The sequence below is a fragment of the Hemitrygon akajei genome, chromosome 4, assembly GCF_048418815.1.
Source record: "Hemitrygon akajei chromosome 4, sHemAka1.3, whole genome shotgun sequence".
Classification (NCBI taxonomy): Eukaryota; Metazoa; Chordata; class Chondrichthyes; order Myliobatiformes; family Dasyatidae; genus Hemitrygon; species Hemitrygon akajei.
The window spans coordinates 180,593,272-180,605,316 of record NC_133127.1 but is presented as its reverse complement, the minus strand read 5'-3'; the positions used below and the strand labels follow the sequence as shown (position 1 = coordinate 180,605,316).

General features: G+C 41.4%; 1 protein-coding gene across 8 annotated transcripts in view; it reads left to right on the top strand.

Annotated features, from left to right (window-relative positions):
* herc2 (HECT and RLD domain containing E3 ubiquitin protein ligase 2) overlaps positions 1–11,817 on the top strand; it is a 244,342-nt gene extending 232,525 nt beyond the window's left edge. For all 8 annotated transcript variants that reach the window (XM_073044124.1, XM_073044123.1, XM_073044120.1 and 5 more), the window contains 3 exons: positions 4,092–4,197; positions 9,446–9,658; positions 10,792–11,817. In XM_073044124.1, coding sequence (XP_072900225.1) covers positions 4,092–4,197; positions 9,446–9,658; positions 10,792–11,064 — 592 coding nt within the window. In that variant the 3' untranslated portion in view covers positions 11,065–11,817. The remainder of the gene's footprint in view (positions 1–4,091; positions 4,198–9,445; positions 9,659–10,791) is intronic.
* The last annotated feature ends 228 nt before the right edge of the window (positions 11,818–12,045 follow it).

Genomic DNA, 12,045 nt, shown 5'->3' with positions numbered 1-12,045 from the left:
CTTTGCTGAAATCCATATACACTACATCTACTGCTCTACCTTCATCAATGTGTTTAGTCAGGTCCTCAAAAATCCAATCAGGCACATAAGGCACGAGCGCCCTTTGACAAAGCCATGTTGACTATTCCTAATCATATTATGCCTCTCCAAATGTTCATAAATCCTGCCTCTCAGGATCTTTTCCATCAACTTACCAATCACTGAAGTAAGACTCACTGGTCTATAATTTCCTGGGCTATCTCTGCTTCCTTTCTTGAGTAAGGGAAGAACATCTGCAACACTCCAATCCTCCGGAACCTCTCCCATCCCCATTGATGATGCAAAGATCATTGCCAGAGGCTCAGCAATCTCCTCCCTTGCTTCCCACAGTAGCCTGGCGTACATCTCATCTGGTCCCGGAGTCCTATCCAACTTGATGCTTTCCAAAAGCTCCAGCACATCCTCTTTCTTAATATCTATATGCTCAAGCTTTTCATTCCATTGTAAATCATCCCTACAATCGCCAAGATCCTTTACCATAATGAATACTGAAGCAAATTATTCATTGAACACCTCTGCTATCTCCTCCAGTTCCATACACACTTTTCCACTGTCACTCTTGATTGGTCCTATTCTCTCATGTCTTATTCTCTTGCTCTTCACATACTTGTAGAATGCCTTGGGGTTTTCCTTAATCCTGCCCGCCTAGGCTTTCTCATGGCTCCTTCTGGCTCCCCTAATTTCATTCTTAAGCTCCTTCCTGCTAGTCTTAGAATATTCTAGATCTCAATCATTTCCTAGTTTTTTTGAACCTTTCGTAAGCTTTTCTTTTTCTCGTGATTAGATTGTCAACAGCTTTTGTACACCATGCTTCCTCTACCTTACCATCCTTTCCTTGTTTCATTGGAACATACCTATGCAGAACGCCATGCAAATATCTCCTGAACATTTGCCACATTTCTGCCGTACATTTCCCTGAGAACATCTGTTCCCAATTTCTGCTTCCAATTTCCTGCCTGATAGTTTCATATTTGCAAGATATTAAGGGGAATAATTAGAGTGGACAGCCAGTGCCTCTTCCCCAGGGCACCACTGCTCAATGCAAGAGGACATGGCTTTAAGGTAAGGGGTGGGAAGTTCAAGGGGGATATTAGAGGAAGGTTTTTACTCAGAGTGGTTGGTGCATGGAATGCACTGCCTGAGTCTGTGGTGGAGGCAGATACACTAGTGAAATTAAAGAGACTACTAGACAGGTATATGGAGGAATTTATGGTTGGGGGGTGGAGGCAGGGCTTAAGGTTCGGTACAACACTGTGGGCCGAAGGGCCTGTACTGTGCTGTAGTATTCTATGTTCTATGTTCTAACTTGTCTGTTCCTATCCCTCTCCAATGCTATGGTAAAGGAGATAGAATTATAATCACTATCTCCAAAATGCTCTCCCACTGACAGACCTGACACCTGATCAGGTTCATTTCCCAATACCAGATCAACTACAGCCTCTCCTCTGTAGACTTATCTACATATTGTGTCAGGAAACCTTCCTGAATATATCTAATAAACTCCACCCCATCTAAACCCCTTGCTTTAGGGAGATGCCAATCAATATTTGGGAAATAAAAATCTCCCACAACAGCAACCCTGTTATTATTACACCCTTCCAGAATCTGTCTCCCTATCTGCTCCTCAATGTCCCTGTTACTATTGGGTGGTCTATAAAAGCACCCAATAGAGTTTTTGACCCCTTCCTGTTTCTAACTTCCACCCACAGAGATTCAGTAGACAATCCCTCCATGACTTCCTCCTTTTCTGCAGCTGTGACACTATCTGATCAGTAGTGCCTCACCCCTATCTCTTTTGCCTCCCTCCCTGTCCTTTCTGAAACATCTAAAGCCTGGCACTCGTAAGTAACCATTCCTGTCCTTGAGCCATCCAAGTCTCTGTAATGGCCACAACATCATAGCTCCAAGTACTGATCCACGCTCAAAGCTCATCCGCTCTGTTCATGATGCTTCTTGCGTTAAAATAGACACATCTCAATTCATTGGTCTGAGCATATCCCTTCTCTATCATCTGCCCTATCAACACGAAAGCACACATCACCTTCCAAATGCCACTTGCAATCCATTTGGAACAAATGGGTCTCCCACTGGATCGTATGCTACGACCGGCTCTCCCCAGCATTTTCTCTCTTCATCTCCTCTTGAGAAAAAGCCCCAAGCCCATCCGTATTGTACCTCACCAAGAAAACTTCCTGCTAATTGGATGACCCACATTCCACATCATCCATTATCTTCAACAATAACCCAAACAGGCTGAAAGTAGAACAGCAGCTCTTACAGAGCTGCTAAATTAAATACCTACAGCGTAACAGTAAAGATGTGAACCAGGGCATCACACTCATACAGCCTCAGCGTTACATTCTTGCTCTTGTATTCTAGCGCTCTTGAAGTGAATGCTAACATTGAATTTACCTTCCTTACCACCACCTCAATCTGCAAGCTACCCTTTAGGAAGTCCTGCACAAGGACTCCCAAATCTTTTTGTATCTCTGATTTCTGAATTTTCTCCCCATTTTAAAAAATAGTTGATGCCTTTATTCCTTCCACCAAAATGCATGACCATATGTTTCCTACACTATATTCCATCTGCCACTTATTTGTCCTTTCTCCTAATTTGTCTTTAGTCCTTCTGCAGGCTCCCTGCTTCCTCACCACTACCTGCTCCTCCACCTGTTTTCATGTAGTCTGTAAGTTTGGCCACAAATCCGTTAATTCTGTCATGCAAACATTGATATATACCGTGAAAAGAAGTATTTCCAACACTGGTCCCTGCAGAACACCACTGGTAGCCAACCAGAAAAGATCCCTTTTATTCCCACTCTTTGCTTTCTGTCAGTCAGCAATCATCTATCTATGCTCTTATCTTTACTGTAATGCTGTCAATCTTGCTTTAACAGCCTCATGTGCAGCACCTTGTCAAAGGCCTTTTGAAAATCCAAGTGGACAACATCCATTAGCACCCCATTGTCTAACCTGCCTGTTATTTAATGCTTGTGTTGATAAGTTCTTGCTTGGTAATGCTGTCAAAGGTTATGAGGAGAAGGCAGAAGAATGGGGTTAAGAGGAAAAATAAATCGGCCATGATCTATGGTGGAGCAGACTCGATGGGACAAATAATCTAATTCTGCTCCTATGTTTTATGGTCTAATGGTAAAAGAAAGTTTGGAGATAAGGACTTCAGATCTGGCACAAAACATTGGGCAGCATTGCTACCCAGAGTATCTAGAACAGTCATCTCTCAACACTGGAAAAATACCATCCACATTATTTATCTAAATTCCTCAAAATTCATTGAAAGGATCTGTAATGTCCTCTCTCTGTCACAGTATCCTTGGTTACACCAGGGCAGCTTTGCTGAGGACATCAAAATCCATACTAAGTTCCCAAAAACAATATTTTTTTCTGATCTCTGGGTGATAACATTACCAAACATGCAGAGAAAAAAAGATTCAAGGATGTACTCAAAAGATTCATTAAAGAAATGTAACATCTATGACTTCTGAGATTTTTGGACCCATGACCACTTGGAGTTCTCAGCATTATCCTGAATGTTGCTCTTCCACTCCAAGGCCATGCATCAGATGTACGTATAGCCCATGCACAAGCAGTGGGCGGAACAAGTCTTTGCACAAGCTGACAACCTATCCTGCCCCATCAGCTTTTATCTACCCTATCTCTGGAAGTGTCTATGCTTCTCAAACTGGCCTCATAAGCCATATCTGGAGTTTAAAAAAAAATATACAGGAGTAGATATAGAGATATGAGATTTCAGATGCTGGAAGTCTGGAGCAACAAAAAGAATACCGGTGGAACTCGGTGGGTAAAGTGGCATCTGTGGAGGGAAATAGAGAACTAGTGTTTTGGGAAAAGACCCTTCATCTGAACTGGAATGAATCCTTGATCCTGAGAGGCTGCTGAAGAAGGAGAATGATCATGGGTGATCACAGCAGCATTGGGTTTTGATGTTATTTCATCTTAAGGTCATAAAAGTTCTGGTTTATAAGAAGTTACAGTAAAACAGCTACTAATTTGCTGTGCTTTATTTGTCACAGGCTTCATGAATTTGATGAGCAGGTTGCTGCTGTCCGAGAGGGTATGGCGAGAGTCGTCCCTGTGCCCCTTCTTTCTCTCTTCACTGGCTATGAACTGGAAACAATGGTACAAACTTCCTTTCTTAAAAAAATTACCTCTGATTTGAATGTTCTCAATTACATGATTAAGTCATCTATCACTTTGAATTATGCTTCATAAGATTACTCTTGAAGTAAAATGTTGAATTGGTACGAAAGTCTAATACATCCCTTTGCTTTATAAACTGGTTATTGCTTAAACTGTTCCTACACCAGTATTTTCATGAACTGAGCTTAATTTGTGGCCTGACAAATAGCCATAAAAAAAGTTCTTTGTCAAAAAAGATAAATTTATGAAAAGTAATTGATAAATACAGTAGTAAACCACATTATTAATATCTGGTACTTACTTTCACCCCGATCATATTTTCCTTCCTTTGCAATCACATTTCCCCTCCCCTCCCTTCCTACATTCTTTGTCCCTTCCTAATTCCTTCATCCTCTTTCAGTATTGCTTTCTCTTTTCTCCTCTGGGGCACTTCGGTGGTGCAGCGCTTTGACTTCCAACTTTGATTCCCCAGGAGGCCATTTGGTAACAACCAGTAGTTATCCACAGTTATTCAGTATTAAGCAAGGCTTGAGGTTTGCCTCATGTTGGCCCAATATGGTGCAGGGATTACTGTAAGCATGTGCCCGTTGCACGCTAGCAAACTCACAGGTGTCTTGGGTATTTCCTTTTGCTTCAGTGTTGATAATTAGCAACTTATAACTTGATATATCCAATCTTTGGCTGTGTTAGGTTACCAACGTTATAAAGGCCTGATGTACATTGATCTCGTGCCACTATATAGGGTCTAATTGGTACATAATCAATCACTTGTCACATATTTCCTTCTTTGATGAAAATCTCTTTATGGTTATTTGTCAGGCCGCAAGATAAGCTGAGTTCATGGAAGTGCCAGCGTAGGAATATTAGGTACCAAGGAAATTTGAACAATGAATCTCCTTACTATACTTGACTATGCATCTTGTGTATCCTGCTGCCTCAATAAAGCAGCCACCATAATCAAAGACCACAACCCTCCCTACACATTCTCTTCTTTCTTCATTTGAGAAGAAGATACCAAAGTCTGAAAGTGTGTATCTTCAGGCTCTAGAATAGTTTCCATGCTGAGATAATAAGACCATTAAATCATTCCCTAGTACAATAAGATGAACTGTACTGCTGCCATGAAACAATAAATTTCACGACGTTGTAATAATAACAAACCTGATTAGATCATAAGACATAGGAGCAGAATTAGGCTATTCAGCCCATCGAGTGTGCTCTGCCATTCCTTCATGGCTGATCCCAAATTCCACTCAACCCCATACACTTTCCTTCTCGTTATATCCTTTGATGCCCTGACCGATCAGGAAACGATCAACTTTCACCTTAAGTATATGCATAGACTTGGCCTCCAGGGCAGTCTGTGGCAGAACATTCCACAGATTCACTACTTCCTAGTTTAAAAGAAAATCCTCCATACCTCTGTTCAAAGGGTTGCGCCTCAATTTTGAGGCTGTGGATACTCCCACCATAGGAAACATTCTCTCCACATCCATCTTATCTAGTCCTTTCAACATTCGGTAGCTTTCAGTGAGACCCCCATGCATTCTTCTAAATTCCAGTAAGTACAGGCCCAAAGATGCCAAATGCTTCTCATACATTAATCTCTTCATTCCTGGAATCATCCTCATGAACCTCCTCTGGACTCTGTCCAATGACAACACATCCTTTCTGAGATACGGTGCCCAAAACTGTTGACAATACTTCAAGTGCGGCCTGACTAGTGTCTTATAAAGACTCAGCATTATCTCCTTGCTTTTATATTCCATTCCCCTTGAAATAAATGCCAACGTTGCATTTGCCACCTTTACCACAGACTCAACCTGTACATTAACATTCTGGGAGTCTTGCATGAGGATTCCTAAGTCTCTCTGCACCTCTGATGTTTGAACCCTCTCCCCATTTAGATAATAGTCTGCACTACTGTTCTTTTTACCAAAATGCATTATCATACATTTCCCAGCATGGTATTCCATCTGCCATTTTTTTGCCCATTCTTCCAATTTATCTCAGTCCTGCTGCAATCGCATTGCCTCCTCAGCACTACTGACCCCTCCATCTATCTTTGTATCATCTACAAACATTGCCACAAAACCATTAATTCCATTATCTAAGTCATTGGCAAACAATGTGAAAAGCAGCAGTCCCAATATTGACCCCAAAGGAACACCACTAGTCACTGGCAACCAACCAGAGAAGGCCTATTTTCTTCCCACTGGCTGCATCTTGTCTGTCAGCCATTCTGCTATCCACGCCAGTACCTTTCCTGTAATGCCATAGGATTTTATCTTGTTAAGCAGCCTCATGTGTGGCACCTTATCAAATGCCTTCAGGAAATCCAAGTAAATAACATCAACTACCTCTCCTTTGTCTACCCTTTTTGTTAATTCCTTGAAGAACTCTGGCACACTGCTAGTGACTTCCACAGTGAAGACCGATGCAAAGTACCCATTCAACTGTCATTTCTTTGTCCCCCATTACTACCTCATCAGCATTGTTTTCCAGTGGTCCAAATCAACTCTCACCTCTCTTTTACTCTTCATGTAACTGAAAAAACTTCTGGTGTTCTGCTTTATATTATTGGCTAGTCTGCTCTCGTATTTCATCTTTTCCCTTCTTATAGCTTTTTTGTCAGCCTTAACTTCCTTTGTCAGCCACAGTTGCCTACCCCTGTACCTTGTGAACTATTTCCAGAAACTTCAGCTATCTCTGCTCTGCCGTCATCCCTGCCAGTATCTTCCTCCAATCCACCTAGGCAAGCTCCTCTCTCATACCTCTATAATTCCCTTTATTCCATTGCGATACAGATACATGTGAATTATGCTTCTTCTCAAATTGCAGTATGAATTCAATCATATTATGGTCACTGCTTCCTAAGGGTTCCCTTACATTAAGCTCCCTGATAAGATCTGGGTTATTACACAACAACCAAACACGTGCTGCTCTAAAAAGCTTTCTTGTAGGCATTCAACAAATTCTCTTGTGATCCAGTACCAACCTGATTTTACCAGTCCCTTGCATATTGAAGTCCCCCATTGCAATTGTGTCATTACCCTAAATGCCTTTTCCAGCTCCCTTTGCAATCTCAACCCTGCATCTTGGCTGCTATTTGGAGGTCTATATATCATTTCCAGAATGTTTTGTTTAACCCTTGGAATTCCTTAACTCTACCCACAAAGGTCAGCATTCTCTGACCCTATGTCACCTCTTCCTAAAGATGTAATTTCATCTCTTGCCAACAGAGTCACTGCTCTGTCTATGCCTTCCTGTCTGTCCTTTTGATACAAAGCATATCCCTTGATGTTAAGCTCTCAACTATGACCTCCTTTCAGCCACTACTGATTGATGTCCACAATGCCATACCAACCAGTCTCTAATTGAGTCATGAGTTTGTCCACCTTATTCCAAATGCTACACACATTTAAGTACAGAACCTTCAGTCCTATATTCTTCGCCCTTTTTAATTTTGCCTGTGGTACAAGTTAAGTCTTTGCTCTGTCTGCATTTGTACCCAGTCATTGGCTTGTCCTTCCTTACATTCATGTTATACCCATCATTTGTACACCTCGGCTCTATCATACTGGTTCCCATCCCCCTGCCATATTAGGTTAAACCACTCCCAACAACTCTAGTAAATCTGACGGCAAGAATATTGATCCCCCTCGGATTCAAGTGCAACCCGTCCCTTCTGTGCAGGTCCCACCTGCCCTAGAAAACGTCCCAATTATCCAGAAATCTGAATCTCTCCCCACTGCTCCAACTCTTCAGCCATGCATTTATCTGCCACCTCATTCTATTCCTATCCTAACTGTCGCTTGGCACAGGCAGCAATCCTGAGATTGCTATCATTGAGGTCCTACTTTTCAGCTTCCTTCCTAACTCCCTATATTCTTTTTTTAAGACCCCCTCCCGTTTTCTTCCTATGCTTTTGGTACTAATATGTACTATGACTTCTGGCTGCTCACCCTCCCTTTTCAGGATATTGTGGATGTGCCCAGAGACATTTGGGACCCTTGCACCTGGGAAGCAAACTACCATCCGTGTTTCCTTTTTGTGTCTATCTATCCCACTGACTGTAGAGTCCCCTGTAACTGCTGCCATTTTCTTCATTTCCCTACTTTCTTACCCTTTGAACTTGGTGCCAGAGACATGGCCGCTATTGCTTCCCCCAGGTAGGTCATGTCCCCAACAGTACTCACAGTGGAGTACTTATTGTTGAGGGGTACATCCACAGGTGTGCGCTCCGTTATCTGACAATCCCTTTCCCTCTCCTGACAGTCACCCATTTATCAGTCTCCTGCAGCCTGGGGGTGACTACCTCCGTGCAGCTCCTGTCTATAACTGCCTCATTTTCCCTAAGAAGCCATCAAGTTGAAGCGCCAGTTCCCTCACATGGTCTTTTAAGAAGCTGCATCTTTATGCACCTGGTGTCAATATGGCTATCGGGGAGGCTGGGAGTCTCCTGGAAATCCCACATTTGACACCCAGAGCAGAACACTGGCTCTGTAGGCATGCCCCCTATTCTCTCTAGAGTTGAATAAGAAATAAGGAATGAACTTACCTAGACTCCGCCTGTTCTTGCTGAAGCCTTGTTGAGCCAAAGCCTGGCTACTCTGCCTCAGACTATTCTGATTCTTGAACTCCGATATAATTTATGATCTTGCACTTAGTCTACCTGCACTGCACTTTCTCTGTAGCTGTTACATTTTCTTCTGCATTGTTATTGTTTTATCTGGTTCTACTTTGATGCACTGTTATGATTTGATCTGTATGAACAGTATGCAAGATGAGCTTCTCACTGCATCTCGGTACTTTCAAACTTCAAAGTACGATTATAATCAAAGTACATAGATTTCACCAATATAGCCCTGAGATTAATTTTCTTGTGGGCATACTCAATAAATTTGCTTCAATTGTTTGCATGATTTGTATTTTTTTCTCTTGTGCATCGAGTGTTGGTCTTTTATTCTTTTTCTTTATTTGGGTTCTTTCAGGTTTCTTGCTTTGTGGCTACCTGTAAGCAAACAAATCACTAGGTTGCATAATTTATACTTCCTATGATAAATGTACTTTGAATTGAATTCAGTTGAAAGATACAAATTGAATTATCTTTAATTGAAGGGATCAAGTGGAAAAAAAAAACTTTTTGCACAGAAGGGGACAAAGAAGCAATCCAAAATAGCTGATAATGACTAAAACTGAATGGCCTCTCTTTGTAAAATTGTAGGTGTGTGGAAGTCCCGATATACCACTTCATCTTTTGAAGTCTGTAGCCACGTACAAAGGAATAGAGCCAAGTGCTCCATTAATTCAGTGGTTCTGGGAAGTGATGGAATCCTTCTCCAATACTGAACGCTCCCTCTTCCTGCGCTTTGTGTGGGGAAGGACAAGACTGCCGAGGACAATTGCAGACTTCAGAGGACGGGATTTTGTTATTCAGGTAATGTCTCCATGTAGGAATGGACAAGTGAAACAGTTGAGTTGTACGGTAGTGAAATCTGAATTTGGGTTAGTGAATCAGGGTTAGGGTTAACAATGTCTCAACTGGTAGCATTCGTGCCTCTGCGTCAGCTTCTTCAGCACACAAAACCAGTGAATATTACTATAGGTGCAATGCTCTGCAAGACACGTTATATCCCTTACAGGTGTTGAAGAGATCTCAGGGCATAAAGCTGAGGAAGGGTTTCAGTGCTTTTGCTTGTATTCTAGCTGGTATATCGCTGTACCAACATCACTAGAACTGGAGCACCTGGAGGAAACCCACATGGTCACGGGACAAATGTACAACTTCTTACAGACAGTAGCGAAGATCGAACCCTGATTGCTGTGAATTGATGCACTAACCACTCCCCTTATCTATTAGGAGCACCAAGTACAGTACTGTAAGACTACCTCTCCCTCCCTTCTCCATCTTTTCCCTCCCATTCTCTTTCCTGGTCAATTTCCCTCCCCTTATCTAGTCCTTCTCACACCCTTCTGCCACTCCCTCTACATCTTCATTTTCCATCTCTTGTCCATCCTTTGTTCTCCCCTTTGCCCATTGTAGTCCAGAATTTTGAAAGTCCCAAGAAAGTGCTCCAAATAATTGTGAGATCAGGGAAGGGGTATAGTGAAATTCTAGGGTATGTCTATATATCTGTCCCAAAATCTCTTTGACTCCTCTACCATTAGGCAGGAGGTAGCATTGGGAACAAGGGCTGATGGGATGGGAAACAGCTTCTTCCCCCAGACCTTGAGACGACTGAACTCCCTGCCACCATCCAGGTCTCATCACTCATGAAGCGTGAGAAGAGTTATACTGTTTACTTTTTAACTTGTGTCATAAATGCACTTTATGCTAAATGTCAATCTTCTGTAATATATTTTACTATTTGTTAATTTATTTGTGGTAATATTACTTTGTGTTATGTGTGAGTTTTATGTACCGTGTGGTGCACCTTGGTCCAGAGGAGCTTTGTTTTATTTAGCATATACTGCACATGTTGAATGACCATAAACATTATTGAAAATTTATTGTGGTTGGGTCCTAGATTGATCTGATCATTAATGGTAGATATTTTTATCTTGTGGCAGGTGCTGGACAAGTACAATCCTCCAGATCACTTCCTTCCAGAATCGTACACTTGTTTTTTTCTACTGAAGTTGCCCCGATACTCGTGTAAGCAGGTATTGGAAGAAAAACTGAAATATGCTATTCACTTCTGCAAATCAATCGACACAGATGATTATGCTCGTATTGCACTGACAGGGGAGCCTGCAGCTGATGACAGCAGTGATGACTCTGATAATGAGGATGCAGACTCTTTTGCGTCTGATTCCACGCAGGACTACTTAACAGGCCATTAGAGGCAGAAGAGACATCTGATGAGCTCAAGTCACATTTTTGAGCATACCTTTGGGACAGCAACATCTTTCAAAAATGCTGTGAATATTTCAAAGAACAAAAGTGAATTCAGATAGTAGATTAATGCAGAAAATTTACAGTTCTCAGAACCACAGTGCACAAATAAATATTTATTGCTTATAGTAGTTGACTAATACTTTTAGAGCAAATGTGTAATTTAGACTATGGTACTATATTCCTCACAAACTCGATACATAAATTATAGTTTGGTGAGGTTTACTTCTGTTTCCCGATGCTGCACACCATAGACACAGATTAGATTAATACCTTCTGTTTGTGTTTACTGATTTTTTTTTTACTGTCTTTTTGTCAGAAGGTATTATAGTGACATAAATTAGTACCCGAGGTGAGTCCCCTAATCCCTGCTGTATATCAAGATAATGTGCAACCACAGAATAGTATTATAAATACTATGTAAGTTACTTTATTAGCAGTGTTTGTTTATATGACAGTGAACATTTTGAATGTTGTCTCATTTAAAGTTAACAACACCACCTTACAGATTGTTTCAACTCTATACTGCTGGTCATTTCCTGAAGTTTTAAAAAATCCGTGACTCTACCAAATAACTTCACGGTAAGGTTTGAAGGCAGCCCTTCTATTTACATGTACATAATTTGATATTGTGCCATGTATACACAAAAAATAAAGTAATTCATTTCCTTGTGAATAAAAGATTGATTTAAAAGACCCAAGTTAAAGTGTAACCTCCTCCTTGATGGGAGTGGGACAAACGGTCCGTGAGCAGTTCAGTACCACCATGATCACCTTCGGCATTGTCAGTATTCATCAGGTTACCTTGTGCGCCAAATTTTGTTTTATTGGACTAATTGAGAGATTGGATTAATGCACTGGATGCATGGTGGTTGTCTGTCATGCTTAAAAATGATAGGAAAGCTGGGCAGGAAAGTTTTTAAAGTGGG